Below are 21,248 nucleotides of genomic sequence, written 5' to 3' on the forward strand. Positions count from 1 at the left end.
AGTCCCATTCCTCTTCCCTCGTGCTGCATAGACAATCTTTTCAGGGTCTGATTGTGGCTGGGTTGTTCAGGAGCAGGTGCCAACAGCCACTCTGGGCATGCATGAAGTGATACAGGAGAAGCTTGTCTGGAATTGACTGTAGCCTTCTCTCTGCCTCTGAAGCACTGAACCTCCTTGAAAGGTTTTAATTTTCATAAAATCCACCTGTAGCAATGAAACCTGGAAAAAATGAACTACCAGCTCCAGCAGACTGACTCGTGTTGGTGCTTGGGTTTTTAACAGGGGTGAATGAATCAGCCTGTCCTCAACTGAGCATTAGTGCAGCATCAGGACTATCAGCACTGCTTGGCCACCAGTTTCCTGTTGTTCTGGAGGCCTGTGCATGGCTGTAGGAACAGATCTTGCCTCCATCCTGCTGCCTGTTATGAAGCGGGTATTTCCAATGGGTTAAACTATAGATAAACAAGAAAAAGTGCTCTGTGAGGTTGCCTTGGTTTGAGAAGGGCAAGTTTTCTGCTCCTTGTGCTCTCTGCTGGCTGTCCCTAGCTGCTTAGTCTCAGAACTTCTCACAGACTTAATACTTTAGGAGAAATCCTCTTAAACCTGAAATAGGATACAAACATCTTCCCCCTCCTCCTCTTTCCCTGGGGGAGCAGGAACGGTACTTTCTTTATATAAAGACACTTTACTGAGCTCATATGCATTTTTCATGGCACACTGGCTGAAATCCCTACATTCTGCAGGCAGCACCTCCTACTGACCTACCTCTTCTCCATTTCATTTTAAGTCACAGAGGTTGCTTTGTTGGGCTGCCACGGGTACTTGATGTGCTTCTCCATCTCCCACATCCTGTCCTTGGTGCTGCTGCTGACCTTCTGCACAGCAGTAGAGATGCTCCCCTTGCTTTTGTTACTCGCATTTGCCTTTTGTTGAAGCTTTTAGGGCCAGGGTGCATGTTTGCAAGCGTGTCTAGATGTTTCCTGTTGTTGGGATTCTATGGTATGTGTCTTCTTGGCTCATTGTTTCCAAAAGGAGGAATGGAAAAGTGCCGAGATCAAGAGCTCCCTAAGGTCATCAGACGAGTTATACCTAGTCACTCCACAAATAAATCTTTATAAGTCAGCATTTACACTATAGAACTTCATGCAAGTTGATTGCGAAGTCACTTAAAGTGCAACAGAATAAATAATGTTAGCTGTTATGAGGTTAAGGCTTTAAAGGTGGATAAGTACCTATTTAGCAGCCATGGAGGACTGGTGACTACAAAGCTATAGCAAACTCGTACCAAATTCTTGTGTTTAGTTCTTGGGATAGAGCCTTGGTGTCTCAGAACCATGCTTTGCATACTGGACACTCATATTTTTCATTATTCATCCCTTCTTCCTAAAGAAAAGAACACAAGGGTGTGCGATAGTGCCATAGAACCACCTATGTGCCCAGGTGCTGAAGGCATGTCTTTGGCTTGTCAGCATGTGGGAATATCTGTATGGAAACTGGCACTTGTGGAGACGGGAACTGTTGCGACTGAAGTCAAAGCAGATGGGATGCACAGACTGAACCTGCCCATCTAGTTTATGCTTTATTAATTAGACATGTTATCGAAGTAATCTGATTTTCCTTTTCTTTCTCCAAACCAGTTCTTCTGCTTCTTTGCCCACAGAGGTACTAATGAGGAGCACAGTCTGAATCTTTAAGACTTGCATGGCAATGCTTGTTTGTCATGGTCTCTACTAATGCTGTAAAAACTTTGGGGTGAGAACTCAGTGGAGCTTTGTGAGCTGTGGGTATCATAACCTTTGGAGTTGATGGTACTTTCCTGGTAGCACATCCTTCTCCTGCCTGCTATCAGTGTTTTTAAACACTTCCACCCCGTGTGTTAAGCTGTGTTGCTGCTTGTTGTAGGATGCTTAAAAACTTACATGGATCAAAAAGGTGACTGGATAAATTCATGGAAGGAAAGTGGAAAGATCCCTGGGCAGAAACAGACAGTGCTGGAGACTGGGAAGTGTTCTGGGGATAAAATGACATGTGCTGGTGTGGGTCTGACCTTGCTTCCTGGACTTGCTGCTGGTTGATGTTAGAGGTATTGAATTAAAGAGATTTTAGATGTGGTCTGTTGTGCTCATTCAGACAGTCTTCAGCTGTAACTATGGACACTAATTTTTTAAGATTTTACTGAGGGACAGAAAAACCTTTTGGAGGTTAAAGCACTTGGTTTAGAGGTGGGGAGCAGAGGTTTCCTCAGATTTCCCTTTGGACCTCTATTCCCCTGTGGGTTAATGTCTGCATCCTGAGTGGCAGTTCCCATATCTGTACATGAGGGTGAAGACTGTAAAACCCTTCAGTGTTGTCTGCTCACGTCTAATATGGGAGACAGAAACCTCGTAAAGCTAGCCTGTGCCTGAGCATCCACCTTTCAGACACGTGGATCTGTTTTACAGCTGCCATTTGGCGAGGCAATAGCGAGGTCTATGGATTTGCTTTATGTCTAACGCTTTTCCAGGGAAGATATTAATTCACTGAATGAACCACAGGATCAACCTTGCACAAATGGGGGAGAAAATGGCTGTTAGCAATCAGTTTGTCAGCAGCCTTGGATATTGCACAGATCCCTTCCTTTACAGCAGGATGAGATGATGACCATGTCCAGGCTTTTCCTTGCACATGCACACAGCGTATGTTACCCTTGAAGTCCTTTTCCCAGCCGTGGCATGCCTTTGTGCATGCAACAGCGTCTACCGTGTTAATAGGTTGCTGGTGTCTTATATCAGCAAGTTAATTGAGTCCCTTAGTGCAGGGATATTTCCTGCTGCTGCATCCTCTTTCTAAAACTGTGTGTCTACCTTGGGTACTTCACTGCTGATGAAGATATGTGATGCTGAGCTATCTGCTGTCCCTGAAGCCAGCAGAGGTTAAATTGCAGATAAACCTTTGGGATTGCTTTCAGGGAGGGGGAGGGAATATGCTCATGCTGAGAGGGCCACTGGAATCATTTTAATTGAAGTGTGTTTATCATGCTTACTGTAAACACAGCAGGAGATGGCTGCTTCTCTGGAGCCTGAAAGCCGGGCATCACCCTGCAAGGGTGTATCGATCCTGGAAAGCTATGGGGCACAGGTATGCCAGTAGAGATCTCAGCTGGTTTGTTTGCAGCTGAGGATGAAACCTCTCTGCATCCAATGCTTCCTCCTGAACTCGTGTCAAACTTTAATGATTTTGTAACACAATTTTGAGGCTGATTGTTCCTTCTGAAAGCAAGCAGCTCTGTTGCTAGGGAAGGCGGGGGGAGAACCTCAGAAATACTAGTCTTCAGCTGTCCGACACTGTAGATAACATTGAGTCACTGCTGAAAGCCTCAAAGCAAAACAGATGTTCATTTTCTAGTGACTAAGAATTAAAGGTACCAGATGAGCAAAATTTTAACTGAAGTATTTAATCTGTGGTTGGCAACTGAGACAAAGCATGAGCAAACAAGGTGCAATGCAAAAATGGGCCTCTTTTCTTTCTTAGAATTGCCTGCATGTTTTCATTAAAACTTTTTCCCATTTTTTTTCTACTTTTTTAAATAGGTCTTTCCGGCTTGACTCATTCTCACTGTAATTGTAACCTTTGGTACTGGGTGGGAAGGCGATTATTTTGCAAGGCATGAGGCCAGTGGTAGGGTGAGTGGGCTTTTGTTGCCGCCTCTGTCATTTCACTGACAGGTCACTTCTCTAGGAGTGTCTTGTGTCTGTGAAGTTGGGGATAATTATACTTGTTCTCAAAAAATAAGGAAACTGGACTTAATGGTGCATCAGCTTAGCCTTACTTTTGAATTCATGAATGAGTAGAAGACTTTGAATCTGAGTGCGACTGTCATACAGCTGTTATCCTTTGAGTAAGAGACAATTTTTGAAGACCTTTGTTCTTAAAAAAAATAAAAAAATCAAAACTCTGATCCCAGGAACCTGGGCTTTTTGAACAGCCAACACTGGAACCTCCTTGAGATGTTTCTGGTCTAGGTGTTGGGTTCCCATTCCTTTGATTGTTGGTGAGAAACAGGCAATGCTGTCTGGCTGTTTGAAACACAAGTGCTGCATCCCTCCTTGCCACTCAAACCTGAGCACTCATGCAGAGGAGTGTACAATTTATTGGTGGAATATAAAAGGGAAGGATTTGTATCCTGGCTCCTCTTCTCAGCAGCACTGTAGTGTAAGTGCTTGTGGGTTTCTCAAATCCAATGAATACCTAACATAAAACACAGAAAGTCCTGAGAAAGAGGGCCATGGCTAGAACCTTCCTCCTAGGTAAGTCCATTAATCACTATGTTATGTACTTTCTGGTGTAATGACTCTCATATTTGGCCGCTTGGCATCGTAGCATCATCAGGGAAGGACAGAAAAGACTACGGGCTGACTAGGCTGCTCTCCCTGGCATGTGGGAAGTGGATTTGAACTGCTGAGCCCAAGCGGGAGCTGAAGCCAGGGCTCCATCTCGCTGGTCTTGCAGGATTTAACTTATTGGCAAGTTCTAGATGGTTTCTATTAAGTAAAAAGCTTTTTGGATCTCTTCTGAGGGTGCCTCCCTTTGTAGGCTTTCTGAGGAGCTTCTATGCTGAACACTTAATCTTCCATCCTACTTAAGGGAAGAAGGGCAGATACCAAATCTCGTTGGCACCTCATTTCCCTTAATTTTTGCATTTAACTGTTCTTGGTTGGGCTTTTAAGAGAGTCTCTGCCAAAATCAAGAAACTGAAAATTAAAATAATTATTGTGGCGATGAAAGCAATAAAAGAGGCCATCAAGTTCCCTTGTCCATGTGCAGTGGAGGAAAGGAACAGACTGGGTTTAATCTGATCTCTGGGACATGCTGGGCTCCAAGAGTTAATTTTGCCCCTGGCTTCTCTGTCCATGAGTAATCCATCTGTACTGGAAGTAAATGGCAATTTCTTGCAGTGAGGATAGGCTTCACTACTGGAGAATATTATGTATATTTATCATCCATATAGCTGGTGTTCTCTGTGCCTTTTTTACTTGTTGTTGATGTAAACTAAACTGCCTACTGATGAGCTTGCCCGTATGATATCAGATTTCATAGTGACCTACAAGTGTTTTTCTTTCTTGCACGTGCTGTTTCCCTGCAATTTCTATCACAGCAATAATCAAACGGTATCCCCTCAGGAAGACTGAGTAGATAAATGTGAGATTCTCCAACTTCTTTGAGGCAAAACTATAAGTACAGATAGGAGATTGAGCCACTCATCCAGGCACTTGATGGATGACAAAGTCATCAGGAGTGGTCAGCATGTGTTTACCAAGGGGAAGTCCTACTTGGCAAACTTGAGAGACTTCTGTGATGAACTGACTGGCCTGGTAGATGAGGGGAGGGCAGTGGATATTGTCTGCCTAGGCTTCAGTAAGGCCTTAGACCCAGTCTTCCCTAAGATCCTTGTAGAAAAGCTGTTGATGTACACAGTGGATGAGCAGACAGTGAGGTAGGTTGAAAACTGGATGAATGATTTGGCCCACAGGGTGATGACCAGTGGCACAAAGTCTACTGGGAGGCCGGTAACTAGCAGTGTACCCTGGGGGTCAAGACTGGGTCCAGTTCTGTTGAACATTTTGATTAATGAACTGGATGATGGGGCAGAGTATGCCCTCAGCAATTTGCTGACAACACCAAACTGGTGTGTGATTGAAAAGAGTGGCTGATACTCCACAGGGTCATGCTGCCATCCAGAGGGACCTTGACAGGCTGGAGAAATGGGCCAGCAGGGACCTCATGAAGTTCAACAAGGCAAAGTGCAAAGTCCTGCCCCTGGGGAGGAACAACTCGAGGCACCGGCACGTGCTGGGGGCCACCCCACTGGGCAGCAGCTTGGCACAGAAGGACCTGGGGGGCTGGTGGACACCAGGTTGTCCCTGAGCCAGCAACGTGCCCTTGCTGCAAAGGCGGCCAGAGGTGTCCTGGGCTGTGTCAGACAAAGCGCTGCCAGCAGGCCGAGGGAGGTGATCCTTCCTCTCTGCTCGGTGCTGGTGAGGCCACACCTGGAGCGCTGGGACCAGTGCTGGGCTCCCCAGTACAAGAGAGACAGGGACAGGCTGGAGAGAGTCCAGCGAAGGGACCGGAGCATCTCTGCTGTGAGGAAAGGCTGAGGGAGCTGGGGCTGCTCAGCCTGGAGAAGAGAAGGCTCGGGGTGGATCTCGGTGTCTGTGAACACCTGCAGGGAGGCTGCCAGGAGGACAGAGCCAGGCTCTTGCCGGTGGCGCCCAGTGACGGGACCAGGGGCCGTGGGCACAAACTGAGACCCAGGAGGGTCCCTCTGAACATCAGGAAACACATTTTGAACATCAGGGCATCTGGCACAGGTTTCCCAGGGAGGTTGTGGATTCTCCATCCTTGGAGATCTTCCCAATCTGTCTGGGCACAGTTGCAGGCAGCTGGCTCTGTGTGGCCCTGCCTGAGCAGGGGTTGGACCAGATGATCAAAAGGTCCCTTCCAACCTCAACCACTGTGGGATTCTGTGAGGCAGGGAGGCTGAGGTCCTCAGGAAATAACAGGGATCAGCTGAGCCCTCTGTAAGGGTATGGCTGTATATATAAATGCAGCTAAATTTTGAATCATATAGCACTATATGATCACATCTTGTTTGTTAGATTCCGTTCTGTGTAAATGTAAAATGGCTTAATAATTCCTCTCTTGCTGTTTTGTATTAATTTGTATCTTTATGCTGTGTGTTTTCTTTCACTTGCTTCCTCCTTTCACCTTCCCAGATGTCTCCTCAGAGCAAACTTCCGTGACTCTTATTGTTCTGCTTATTTTCATTCTTCTTCTTGGGTAAATGTATTATTTTTTTCTAAACATGGTTTCCTAGAGCTGTGCAAAATGCTCTTTCCATGCTGCATTGTGAAGTATTAGTTGCAAAAGAAAGAGCACCGGAGTCCTAATTCAGGTACATTTCTTTCTTTATCTATTTTTCTTTTTAGAAGTGACTAAAGCCACAAATAAATAATGCTACCTTTTGCTACCATCTGTGAATTCAGGACCAAGCTATTTCAGAGTGGTATATTTTAATGCTTTCTTTATCTGTTAAGGAGGGGAGAAAAAAAGGTTATTGCTGCTAATGCAAAGAACAATCTCCCACAAATTGTAGTCTGTGTTCCCATCTACCACTAAAACCCAAAGCAAACAAAGATTCGTGCAAAGACAGGAAGCATTTTGGGTGTAATTGCCGGTAGGTCTTTGCTTTCACAATTTTTGGTTTCACCCAAAAAGGCAGCTGAGCAGTGCTGTGGTTCACTTCAGTGGATTTATTATGAGCTCTCGCTGTGCTCTAATTTGACATTTTTGGCAGCTCTGGGAGTTTTAAAACATCCTCTGCAAGAGTCTCCTGGCCACGCTAAATGAAAATGTCCCATGGAGGAGAGGGAAGGGGCCAGTGCATGGCAGCACGGGTGAGCTACACCCTGATGACAGCCCTGCCCGCAGGCTCCTTTACTTTGGCCTCAAGCCTCTGTTTTCATAATACCGTCCTGATCCCTTGCTTTCTGCTTGGATCGGACTTAGAGGACCCTCCAGTTTGACCAGATGGAACTGGGAAGCAGATCTCTCCCATCATCTGAGCCCAGGAGGTGGTAGTGTTGGTAGAGCCAGTTGGCCTTGGCTATGTTAGAAGACTTCACCAGTACCAGGACCTGATTTTGGGGCTGCTTTGGAGGCTGGGAAAAAATCAAATCTTGAATATGGTCTAGAAATCTGTGGAACAGGTCTGGCTGGCTGCTGGAGCTTGTGTGTTGATTAGCTGGATGGTGCTACGGTGCAGCCCTGTGTCATGGGTGAGGTCTCACCTGTGAAGTCCTTGTGGCTTTTTCTGGTGTATTTATCTCTTGTTCATGTGAGTTTACCAAACAATAACTGGACTGTGATTTAGGACCAGGTCTTTAGGGTAGTTTGTCACAGTGATGTGTAATAGCCTAATAAAAACATAACTGCTTAGCTTTAATGTGTCAAAATGACTCATTTAAAATACCATATTGGAGGTATGAGGGTCTAGAAGAGAAGTAAGACTTGCATGGGAAGGCAATATTGGGTAATGGACCAACAGCTATAACTGGGGTGGGGGGATGGCGGAAGCTTATCTTCCGTTTCAGATCTGAGGAAGTGGTTTGTCTGCCTGAAAAAATGTTTTTGTCCCCCATGCACTGAATCAGTTGGTCTGGCAGAAGTCAGTACTTGCCTGGGTCAATGCATGTGAATTTAGCTACTTGGCAATCCTGTGCATTGTGCAAGTTGTGCGATATATAAACTGCTTAAATATTGATCCAGTTTCCATATTTTTAAATAAAGCTTTCTATAAAACTTCAGCATTTCTGGTCTCATAGTCTCCTAGAGCCCTTCATGAAGTGTGCAGGTAATTTTCCCCTGTACCCCAGTCTGTAAGTAAATGATACTTCTTTCAACTTCCTCCACATACTATCTGCTTTCTATGTGTAATATTCCTGTTATTTATAACTGCTTTATTAAATCCTAGAGGCAGCTGCCACCTGCATTTCTACATTAGATGGAAGTTGAGGTCCAACAGGTTGGTGCATAGTCCTGCCCTTCTGGGAGCAAAAAATTGATATGGAAGTAGGGAAAACATCTGTGTCCCTATAGCTAACCTATCTTTCCCTATAGCTAACCTCCCTTTATTGCCTGAATATAAAGCGGCTGTGTACATCTCCTTCCATCCTGCAGGAAGCCAGGGAAGCAGCAGACAGACATACGAAGGATTATTATATTTGATCAGGCTTTGAAATGGGCTGTAGATAAAGCCCTTGGTGTTTACTGGGCCATTAAACATTTATTAGCCTCTATCCCAGTGTGTTGGTAGCGCTGTAAATAACGGCTGTGATTAAAGGGAAGAGTGGGGTCAGCAGTTGCCTTTTGCACCAATGTTTGTAAATGGAGAAGCAGGTCGTGTAATTTTTAAGAGCTTGGTTGGGGAAGCATCTGCCCAGATGCCTTGGAGGGAAGGGGCAGATGAGCTAGCAGACTGGAGCTCCTTTTTATCACGAGGAAATGCTGAAATCTTAGGAAGTGGGAGAATTTAAACAACAATGAAAAAAGATTAGGGCCAGAGTTAGGAGTTAATTTATCCCTGCCTTTCCTAACAAAAATACTTAATGCCCTTGGATCAGAATGGCTTTTGAATCTGGATTTAATTAGGTTGAAGAAGGGTTCATGCCCCTCCCCCCGCACTGCCCCAAATAACCCCCCGGCCACCCCCCTGCTCAGCCACGCATGCTGGGCTCATCGAGGCTGTGTTTTTTGCTTGTTGGCATTTCCATCATCAGACTTTTATTTCCCTTTCACCCCCTCCCCAAGCTTTAATAGGGAAAGGAGAAGCATAGCCGCAGGGCTGAGACTTGGCTTGTGGGGTCTTAGCTGCAGCACCTGGTCGGATGATAGGGTTTTTGAAAGGAGGAATATGAAGGGATTATTTTATTGCTGGGAGGCTACAGCCTGGTGATTCATACTGCAGGCGATCCCTCTGAAGTCAATGAGATTGTAAAGCGTGTAAATCAGTATGGAATTTGGCATTTTCCTAGAAAAGTGGGGGATATTTGTTTTACTTGCATATAAATTACTTCTAATAAGACTCTATAGACATGACTGATCCTTGTAATCACACCATTGCTCCTTGCAGTCCCAAAGTTACTCTTGCTATCCTCTCATTTAAAATAATTAAAAAAAAAAAAAAAAAAAAAAAGACTTACATGGGAAATACCTGTGGTTGCTGCTGGGCTGCAAAGCATTGCAGGGAATGACTCAGGCAGGAGCGTGTCCTCGTGTGCTTGGGACCTGCGGTGTGAATGCAGAAAGGAGACAGTCTTGTTTTCACACTCTCTCATTTTGAGTCTCTGACATATTTGTGTTCCACCATTTAGATGTCATCAGGCTGACTGGTAATTAGAGGGAGGCTGTTTTGCTACAAAGCCGGATTGGGAATCCACATTGCCATGAGCAAGCCTGGTTTTTTTGTTGGGGAATGCAAAGTGGCAGAGTAGGCGTTGGGGGAGCATTGCTGCACCACGAGGGAGAAGGTGCTCTGCTGCTTCTTTCCTGTCTCTACAGAATATATGTCCTTTCTACAACAACTGAAATGAATTGATCGTCCCATTCATCAAATGGAAATATAAAAGCTGTCACTGCAATACTTAGAGATGGAGTGGTGATATTTGTTCTTTCAGTGGTGCTTTGCAGCCTGGCAGTCTCCATCAGCTACACCAAGATGCTTGGAAGCAAACCCGGGAGGCATCAGTTCTGCTGCCGGCTTTGCTGCCTGGGTGCTGCTGGGTGGTTTGGGTGCTGTGCGCAGCGGCTTGCTCTCTATATGAGAGGGCTTTAATGCTCTAATAATAAAGCATTATAACAAAGAGCATCAGCTTTTTACTTGCTACAGTTGAGGAGGAAGTTGAATTTTGCCAAGATGTTCTAGCAGCGAGGGTGGTTTTAGCTACTTGGGACTTGCCTTACCTTATAAAAATGCATCTTGCCTGTTTATTTGTTTTGCGGCATGTGGAAAGCGTGACAATCTTTGGTTGAAAATGAAATCTAAAACTGGAAGGAGTCATACAGAAAGTAACCAAGAAACTGAATATATATAACTGAATAATGAGAAAATAACCAGGTCCCATTAAGCTGGTTGTCAAGGGAATAATTCACTCGTCTCTCCCCCAGCTTGATGAAATATTGTTTTCCTGTCCTCCTTACTAACATACCTACAACTCCAGAAAAGCCACCTATCCACTCCTGCAGATGGACTGATACATGCCTAATTCTACCTCAGGGCCATTTTCGTGAGCAGGGTGTAGCTTTGAAGGCACCTTCTCCTGTGTCAGGCCTCTAGAAATGTTTGTACAGTTGAAAGGTTTGTCCCCTCTTTCCACTGATGCTGGCTGTCCTAACAAGTGCCCTGCTCCTGCCCAGAGACCTTGCCTTGTCTAGAAGAGAGAAAATAAGGTGGGTTTTAAGCCAGCATCTAGATTTAGATGTAAAATCTGGCAGAAATCTTAGAATGGTTTGCATTGGAAAGACCTTTGAAGATCATGTAGTTCCACGCCCCTGCCATGGGCAGTGACACCTCCCACCAGCCCAGGTTGCTCCAAGCCCCGTCCAGCCTGGCCTGGGACACTGCCAGGGACGGGGCATCCGCAGCTGCTCTGGGCAGCCTGTGCCAGCGCCTCGCCACCCTCACAGGGAAGAATGTCTTCCTAAGATCTAACCTAAACCTACCCTCTTCTAGTTTAAAACCATTCCCCCTTGTCCTATCCTACAGACCCTACTAAAAAGTCTGGATCAAATATAAATCTTTCCAGCTTCAGGCCAAGTGTTGTATATTCCTTGTTGTCCTCTCCGCAAAACAGAAGAGTTTAAAACTAACTTTTTTTGTTCATTGGGCTCCTGGTGTATTAGCAGACTGCATAGCTTTGGGTTACTCCCCAGGTGACCTGAGCTGTGGTCTTCAGTCATCTTCTCGACTGCCTCGATGCCTTCTGCAGGCTGGTGTACCTCCAGCTGTGCTTCTAATGCTTTGATAAACTTATTTTATATGGGGACTACATTAGTGGCTGGGACAGTCTCATTTATATGGGACAGTCCCAGTCATCCACAACAAAATTCAAGCAGCTGATATGGTAAAAAGGCTGTTTGCTTGATATAGCTGCTCTGTGTGAAACAACTTGCTCGTCTTGGCACAAGCCACTAACTGGGTGTTTCTCTCTTACAGGGCGCATCGAGAATAATCATCAGCCTTAAATAAGGATTGATTGCGTACTACCCATCATAGTCCCAGTTCGATATTAATTGGAAAAAGCTTTGACTGTTGCATTGGGGAGGTGAAAAGTTGAATGAGCATCCCTTTTAAGGTAAAGTAGAAACATTAATGAGATGTGTGGGGTATGAAGCTAGTACTGCTGTAGCCTGCATAGGAGAACAGCAGCCTTTGGTGGTGCTGAGTGTACAGATTTCTCATGGATTCACATCTCTGTCTTACATCATCTACATGGTGAAACCTGTGGTCCATCGTTCCCCTGTTTGAACTTAATGAGCATGGTCCTCTTAGACTGGGGGATTGCCTTTGTTTTGATGCAAATTTTGGTGAATCCAGTATTTTCTCTTTATTTACTTGAAAGAATCTTTAATTTTTGAAACTTGTGGTTTGTGCAAGGCATGCAGAGTTGGGTATCAATATGTGAAGAGGATTTATCTTAAGGCTTTTTTTTTTTTTCTTGGTTATACAAACTAGTATTAGACTGAAACATACTGACCTCTGCTATTACCTTGGCACAGATGGGCATATGATTCTGGCATGAGTGATTTATTAAGGGGAGGGAAGGAAAAAACCCAGAGTCTGTCCGAGGAAATCAAGTTCATGTAGAAAGAAGGAAGGTTATGAAGTAAGAAGGGACGTTACTCAGGATGTTAGTGAATTAAAAAACAACATCCAGCAGGGAGTTTGTGGGAAGTTGTTCTGGTCAGAGTTCTTCCCATGAGCTGACTTGAGGAAAAAAAAATGAGGAATGCTTTTCTAAAATAAAAATAAAAATACTTAACTGAATTTCATGTTGTGTTTCGCTACATGTATTTTTTAGTCTGCTTGGCCCACTTTCTGATTCGGGGAAAACTCCTATTGAGCTCAACAGCTGAAGTAATCCCATTAGTTTAGTGAGAAGTGGCCAACTGTCCTAGAAGAAGGGCTTTGTCTTTTGTGCATAGTTTCTCCATAGCTGATCCCAGAAAAGGATTAAGTTCAATGAGACTAAAGTCAGAGACAGCAGAAGTTTGCCTGTGATGCACCTCGTAACTGTTAATAGCCTTAACTTCATTTATTAATCAGTTTTTGCTTGTATAAGAAAAGCCTTTTTAGAGAAGCAAGAGACTGATGAATATTCAGCTATCTGCCAAAATAACACAGGTCCTGTTGTAATCCAGTGAATGTGTATGGCAAAGATGCTACCTGTGCTCTGGCAGTAGCTTTCTCAAAAAAGCCTGTGGTCTAGATCTGCCTGTTGAAGTTTCTTAGCTGTTTGTGGTTGGAAGCTGGCAATTAAGTGACCAGCTGGAACCCTAAAGCCGCTGAGATCGGCAGGATGCACCTGAACTCACGTGAAGAGGAGCGGCTGTGGGCTGGAGCCTTGCCATGGCCAGTGCTGTCTGATTTGACTGGCCAGTGTAAACGGTCTCAACAAAATTGCTTGTGTGTGAGTGGTTTGTCTTGCATGATGAAGCCAGATGTGGATGTGACTCTGTTGGCTGGAGTGAAATGGTCTGACAGCACTTCGGTTCTGCAGCAAAATTATTTCGGAATAAGGCAGCAAGGTCCATGGCTGAGTTCATGGGACTTGTTGTTCTGCTGTTTCAGGTAGTGTGGGCTGCTAGGCAAGACGCAAAGTTGGATGCTGGAGTGCCAGAGGTGTCCATCATCCTGTGAGCCTCTTGACTGTTGTGGGTTGCTGTAAAGGTGGTTTGGGCTGAGTCGTTTTTCTCTCTGAAACTGGGGTTCTGAAATAGCTGATGTTAGCTGGAAGGGCTTGAGCACCCTTTTATGCTTTTATGGGTTGCTTTTTAAAGTGTTTCATTATACATCACTTATTGATTCATGTCACAGTTCCAAAGCATTCAGATTTGGATTTTGTGGGAGAAAGCTAATGCATGAAGACTGTACAAAGCTCTCCACTCAGATGTATCGCTAGATTTCTGGGCTTTGTTTTCACTGGTCACATTCACTTGTCACAAGTTACTGTCCTCTTTTTGTCAGCCATTTCAGTGATGTGGCCCATTTATTCTAGCTCAGACTTAGCATGGAGTATAATGCTGGCAGACCAGGGAGTCTGCATTTACAGAACGCAAATAAGAAGACTTCAAATTTTAGATCTAAAACCTTTGTTACGTCCTAAAAGGTTCTGCATGTGTAATTGGAAACTTTGGGATCCCAAACATCGCAGTGCTCCCAGGTCTGGTGGCACCTCTGAGTAGAGGTCACGGTCATCTTAAATCAAAACTAGCTGAACTGAAGAGGAGAAGGGAAGGAGGGTGGGGGTAGAAACAGAGCCACTAGCAAACACTTGACACCTCTCCCAAAGAGCAGGAGTGGGAATCATAGAATCCTAGAAACGGGCTGCCCAGGGAAGTGGTGGAGTCAACATCCCTGAAGGTATTTACAAGACACGTAGACATGGAGCGTAGGAACATGGTTTAGTGATGGCCTTGGCAGTGCTAAGTGAACAGCTGGACTTGATGACCATAAAGGTCTTATCCAACCTAAACGATTCGTGATTCTGTGATATGATAGAATATTTGAGCTGGAAGGGACCTTTAAAAGCCATCTAGTCCAGCCCCTCTGCAACAAGCAGGGGCATCTTCAACTAGATCAGGTTGCTCAGAGCCCTGTCCAACCTGACATTGAATCTGGCATTTCCTAGCCAGGGATCATTGCACCAGCTCACTACTACCTGATCTTCCAGGGCTTCGGTATCTGTCCCAGTTTAGCCTACTAGACAGCACAGTTTCACTGAGCCTTGTTGAGTTAGCCCAGGGTTTTCCACCATAATTATTTTCATGATCCCAATAGGTTTACAGGATGGGTAGGGGGGAAGAGTGCCCCATGACATTTGCAAATAGAACAAGGGCGGGCTTATCTTCTCCCCAAGCTTTAGGCCACCAGACTTGCCTGAGGCAAGCCTTAGGCTTGCGTAAACAGTTGTGTTTAGAGAAATTGAGGGCATTATTCAAAAACGCTGTGCTGTTTCAATACTATACTAGCAGTAAAGAATGTGGCACAGCGGCAGCTTTGTAGGAGATTCAGCTTTCAAAATCCGCAGAGAAGCCGCCACTGCATGCAGCGGCTCCGCTCCCAGCAGCAAGTCGGAAACTCCGTTTTCAGGATTATGGCCAAGAGACGTTTCTTGGAAACTCTTCCGCGTGCAGTGTGAGCAGCAGGACGGGAGGTCTTGATTTGAACTCTAGATGATAAAACCACTGAGGTTTTGGCAGGGCTGTGTGTTTGGATGCCTTGTTCTTGGCCTTTCTTGTTTGGGTGTATAGGTGAACCCCTGCCTGGGCTGGCTCAGAAGCTTCCGTCTGACTTCATAGCAAGCTGAATTTTCCACTGAATAGGAAAGTTTTTTGGGAATAAAACAACTCTCTTATTTTTTTGGATGGAATTCTCCAATCCACTGGCTACACCCAGTCTATTTTTCTGAATCAGACTAGTGCTGAACTTACCCTGCAGGGTCATTAATTTTTCCTAAAGCTGACATTCTTCTTCCATGTTTGCCCTCTCTGACATGTAGTCTTGCTGCTCACATTACCTCTTGGCCCATAAGAGAGAACAGTAGTGTAGGTCACCTGCCTGCCTGCCTGTGACTCACTGAAACTTTTGATTGATTAATATTTTTTTTCTGGTAAATCTCATTTTGGGCAGAGGGGAAGAGGAGGGAATAGGTAGGTAATCTCTGGTTAGATCCAGCACTGATTTCTTCAGTAGGAATCCATAAGCACTGCTGCAGTAAAAGTAATATTGATTGTTATTATTTGCCTTTGAATTCCCCCAAAATACTCCGTTCCCCTTCACACAGAGGTTTAGAGGCTCACATGTACAGCAAGACACGGAGGTAGGAAGGGGAACTGGCTCACTGCAGTCCCTGGAAGAGGTGTGCCCACATCTTGAGACATATAATCATGCAGACAGAGCACTGTTTGGAGATTTGGTTTCTGCTGCCCCAGCTGCTGCAGGGGAACTTCAGAAGAATAAATGGAAAATGGAAGGAACTGTGGATGTAGTGTCAAGTGTTAATTAGTCTTTAGCCTGGGTCAGACGTCCCTCAGTCTTTTTTTCTGTATAGGTTCCCCATCGCTTTCTCTGAATCCTGTCCTTCTGTTTTTCAGGAAACTTTAAAATTTATGTGGAGAAGGAAGGAAAATCTCTTCCTTTCTGCAGGGGCCAGGTCAGCATCTTTTTTTTGAAATCCCTGTGAGAGCAGTTTGTCAGAAAACATTGGGGAAAGCAAAGAACTGAGCCTAGCAGAGCCAAGCTGAGCTTGAATGCTCCCATGGTTTGAGCTCAGCAAGGTGCAGTGGGAGCAGAAATCTTTTTGTTGGTGACTGTACAGAATAAGAAGGAGAATTTCCCAAAGGTTAGGCTTCCTCCCTAAGTTTTCTTCAAGGAGGCCCTGAGAAAAGCAGATACACTGGGAAGTGGGTAACTTCAGACAAGTGCATGTGTGCACCAGTGTGCATACTCACATGTACGTACACAGAGTGCTTTCCCAAATAGCCTAGAACCTGAGAAAATGGAGATAAAATCAGAAGACAATTGAAATTAGTTATGCTTTCAAGGCAATCGGAGATTGGTTGAAATCTTGTGGGATTTCTAAGGCCTCCCAGTGCAATTTCGAGCTGACTGTGGGGAGGAAGGTTTGGTTGCTGTGGTCATGAGTGTCTCAGTTGTGACTGTCATCTATTGCTGGTATTGGACGATGATGCTTTTGACACAGATGTCACCACCAAAACACAGTTATCTTCTCATTGCAAAGTCTTCCTTCTGTTATTTGGCTGCATGCTATGTGTACCCTTTCATGGTGGAGGAAGTCTACCCTGGCTCTTTAAACTGCACAGCACAAATCTGGATTCAATATAAGTTTTGGGTTTAGATTAAAAACAACAAAAGAAGCATTCTGACATGTGACTGAACGTCATTGTTCATCCACCCACATATGTTCTCCTTTCTTTTCATCCTCACCAAAATCTGGCTGCATTTTGTGTTTTGGTCAATGGTGAGTTGCTAGCCTAACTTTGAACTTAATGAACTTTTCCAAAGATCCTTCAGAAAAGACCACATTCCAACAAGGTCTTGGATATCTCTTTGGTCTACAGAGGAGATGGTGTATGACCAAAACTCTTACAAATGCCAGACATCAGACACTGGGGGGTTTACAGTTGAACAGGTGTGGAGTAACAGAATTAGACCTCCATCATGATGGTTAAATGTCTCGCTTCCTGTGATGTGAGCTTGAGAAACACAAGGAAGAGCTGTGCTTTAACTCTAGAAGAACTGGAGTCTTTAGGGATCTAGCAATGGGAGTTCACAAAATACACAAAACTGTATGGGACAGTATTTCATGCTGTGTCATTCTGCATCTGTGCGACTTTACACCAAGAAGCGCCCCACTAACTTCAGAATTTTGCCTCACCTAACCTTTGGATCTACAAACATGTTGTAATGAGGTACCATCAAGCGTGTTATTCTGTGAAATTGCACTGCGTATTTTTTGATATGTTCATGTGAGTCTTTGTTTACCAGTAGAAGTCACCAGTAGAAGCAGGTGTATTATTAAAAAGATAACACATACTTGGGTTTATTCCCTTAAGATGGAAAATCTTTCTTAAAAGAATCATGAATAAAACAAGACAGTGCCTCATAGCGGGTATTAAGGGAAAAATAGTAATAAAATAAGTCTTTGGAATGGTCTTTCCCTCTGGCATCTTCACTCTGGTTCTGCAATCAGTAATTCAAAGAAGGTTTTGTGGAAAGGAGAGGTGAGATGCAGGAGTTGATATGACTTCCCCAAGGGTGAGAACTTCTAGAGCTGGGACCCAAACATTAATCTCTCTAATTCCAGCTCAACACTTCACTATAAGATTATTATTCTGTTTGATTAATCAGTGCAATGCCTCGAAAGCCTCTATAAAGCCATAATGCTACATATGTATTGAAGAATCCTACTGTGAGTCCTCATTTGTGTATCTAGGAGCCTTTTGCTTGAACTTTGAATGCAAGGAAGTATTCCCTAGCCTTGATTGGTCTTACTCTGAGCTCATCATTAGAGCTGACATGTTGCTAGCTTTCATTGGGGAGCATTGTTTTCAACAGGGGTATAGACTTCTTGGTGCTAAAATGCTAATATTTGATAGGTAAGGATACAGCTGCAGCAATGACAATGTCATTCGTAGTTTTCGTACAGCAATGTGTAAAGTGCTGTGTTCTTAAGCTTAATTTCCTAAAGACAGGAGAATAGTTGCAGGACATAATTTGCATTTGTCAGCCCCTCCATCCCAACCAATCTTTTGAACCACTAAGCAATTTCAGCCACATTTGAGAAACTTCAAAATCTTCAAATCTTGCAGGTTCTGTGAAAATTGAGTAGCAGGGAGATTGAGTGGAGAGATTATAAGACTTCCCAGGCTTGATGGAAAGTCTGCAGTGTAAATTTGCTTCTTAGGTAATCCATATTTGATTAGTAGGATGATGCCAACTCCTTGGTTGAGATCACGGTATTACCCAAGGCCTCATGTGTGATACTGGGCAGTTGTTTCGCCTCTCTGCCTCATTAACCCCATCGTACGTACAGATGACTTCACCTCTGTTCACTCAGAGGCATGTGCTGCCTCTTTTACAGCCATTAGCAGATTTACTGGCAGCACCTCACACATCTAAAATGCTGTCAGTGCCCCATGCCGGGAGACATGTGAGTGTCTAATGCATCACGTTGCAAACTGTGAAACTGAAGATTCAACCCCACTTTAATGCTTTAGCGCTGTAAGCAGCAGAACTAATGTAGCTCAGCATACTAATGAGGGAGGTATTTGTCATTAAGTGCTGGGCCATTAGAGAATGGCCGACATTCAGCTTCACCCTTGAAACCTTTCTGGAAGGCTGGTCTTCCTCTTGGGCTAAGCCTTGTGGGGTCCTTGGCAAACAATCGGCATCACAGCTAAAGCACAGCTGCCAGTGGCAGAAGGAAAACCCCAACTCGATGACTTTCAGGGAAGTAACCCAGAAAATATAATCCTCTATATAAAAGACCTTAAGGAAGGAAGGAGGAGGAACTGATGTGGAAATGATTGTTCTTCCTGGGGAGAAAGTGATGATGAAACTGAGAAGAGACCTAAGCCGGCAGGTTACGATGGGCATAAGAGTAGGATGCTAATAGCTTACAGTATCGCTTGAGGGTATCAGAAATGTTGGTATTTCCATTTTGGAGAACCTCTTCTCCAGCACTGTCTATTCGGGTCACTGTCATCTGTTAATTTTAATTGGATAATATCAATATGAGTGAAAGCATCACTTTTAATTTTCTCTACTTCTGGTAGAAAAGCATTTAGAGCTAAAAGCTTTAAACAGGTATTGCTGTTACCTGGAAATACTGAATGGAGAAGGCTTCATTGAGATGAAAGACTGCTTTATAAAGACCAGTGGGTTTGTCAGGTACTATCTCATTAGGAGCTCACTGGAAGGGAGGTTTCATTGACGCTCCTCAAATTTGTAATCAGGGCAGTTTAAATTCTCTATTTAGAAAGGGATGGGGGAATACTTAGGAGAATTTTGCTTGCAAGAATGGCTTCCACCAGGAGGGGAGCATGTCATGGACAGAGCATGGTGAGGTGGTTTCTGTGATTTTGAGTAATTTTGTGCCAGCCCCTGAGGCTGTCCAGGTTTGAAATGGCAAACCACTGAATTATGTGTGATGTAATAACCGAATTACTTAAAACCAAAATGGCCTCCTGAATATCTGTTCTCTTGACTTGGGTGGAGGGCCTCCAGGAGTGAAGATGGTTTTAGTTTAAATGCTCTTAGCTGTGAAATGTGCATCAGCAATCCCAAAGACACAAATTCTGCTCTAATTGCTTGACATCTCTGCATCTAGCTTTCATGTCCCTGGAATGATCTTGATTTTGTTTCCACTGAGAATGTGAAATTCCTGCTGAACTGCACGGTGCAGAACTCGGAGTAGCACGTTGACACGGTGCTGATTGGGAACCCGAAGAATTTTAAGAGCCTGATGGGAAATTACAGCAAACAAGGGCTGTTGGCAACCAGCTTCCAAATCTAAATCCTCCATGTGCACAATACACTACAATTATAGCAGCTTTCCCAGGTCAGGAAACAAATGCTGTGACTGCTGTATTCCTGTGTGTGATATTTATGACACACAATGTTATCTTTGTAATTGTTACGTATGCTTTTATGTAGTGCAATTAGGGTGGGGCTGAGGTTAATGGTAATGTTAATCGTTTTCATGTTCTTAATTTAGACGCTGAATGCTGTCGTTTAGTAGGGAGTGAGTAACAAAAATTATTCATGCTATTGTAGTGCTGTCACATCTGTGGTGCAGGGAGATGGCTACAGCACAGCCTAAATCAGCAGAGATCACCCAAGCCTTGGATTTACCCACTGATAAGCTCATTCACTTAAGCTTTGGCATTTTCTTCTGCTTGTACCACATTGGAAAGTCCCAAGGGTCTCAATGGATGGGCTTGCTCCAAACCAAACCCTGCGCTGGGAGAGGTATCTGTAAAGACTTCCACCCAGCTGAGGGAAAGAAGCTATTTACCATGTACTTGTTCAGACAAACTTACCTCTTCACATAATGACTTTAATTCACCCTAAATTTCTCTTTTTTGAAATGTGTTCTGGAGATGCAGTGGAAACTAGTGTAGAGTCCATGGGTATGTGGTTGTAGGGCTTTTTTCTTTCCCACTGCCAATCCATGAGTTGGGCTGTGTCTGGCTACAGATTTTATACAAAATATCAAAAAATAAATAAAAACAATTAAAAACAAAAGTACCACAACACCCAAACCTCCTCAACTTGTTTTGCTTGGTTGTTTTGTTCAGTGACCACTCCTAAAATACAGTTGCTCACCAAAGTTATGAAAATAGGCACCCTGTGCATTCTTAGTATTGGTTGAGGGGTTCAGCTCAATGAAAAATGAAAAAAATACAGATTTGCTTTTTTGTGTGTTTTCTTTTTTTAATTCTGTAGTGTCCAATGAGAGTAGCAGAAGCTGAGAATTACTGCTATCTCCAGGATCAGGTTCTGCTGCTGGTGGTAGATCTCATGGAACTGTTCTGCTGTAGCCTTTATCAGAGGGGAAGTTAAAATGCTGGGCTGCTCAGCTTCCTAAGGGGCTGAAATGCATCTTTTTGCAGCAGTTTAAAGCTAAAAAGATAGGAAGTGCCAGTTTCTTTTTCTAGAAACTGAAATGTTGCGGCCGTCTTCCAGTAGTTACAGAAGGAACACATGCAACCATTTTGCTGAGGATCAAACTTTCTTTTTTTTTATGATGTGCTCAGTTCACAGATAAAAAGCTTATTTGCTAAAGACTGTTTGCTTTTGCTGCAACCAGACCAAAGAGGCTGTGCTCAGGAAGCACCAGAGGGCTGGATGAATTTTATAAGAAAAAGAACAAACTTCTGAGAGTGCTCTTCATGTTGCACTTCCTCAG

At 44.1% G+C, this 21,248-nt stretch overlaps 1 protein-coding gene across 2 annotated transcripts in view; it reads left to right on the forward strand.

Moving 5' to 3' along the window:
• The window catches only part of PTPRA (protein tyrosine phosphatase receptor type A), a 133,858-nt gene that overhangs the window by 16,462 nt on the left and 96,148 nt on the right, over positions 1–21,248 (forward strand). For both annotated transcript variants that reach the window (XM_037387701.1, XM_037387711.1), the window contains exon 2: positions 11,750–11,888. In XM_037387701.1, coding sequence (XP_037243598.1) covers positions 11,871–11,888 — 18 coding nt within the window. In that variant the 5' untranslated portion in view covers positions 11,750–11,870. The remainder of the gene's footprint in view (positions 1–11,749; positions 11,889–21,248) is intronic.

Source organism: Falco rusticolus, chromosome 1 (assembly GCF_015220075.1).
Source record: "Falco rusticolus isolate bFalRus1 chromosome 1, bFalRus1.pri, whole genome shotgun sequence".
Taxonomy (NCBI): domain Eukaryota; kingdom Metazoa; phylum Chordata; class Aves; order Falconiformes; family Falconidae; genus Falco; species Falco rusticolus.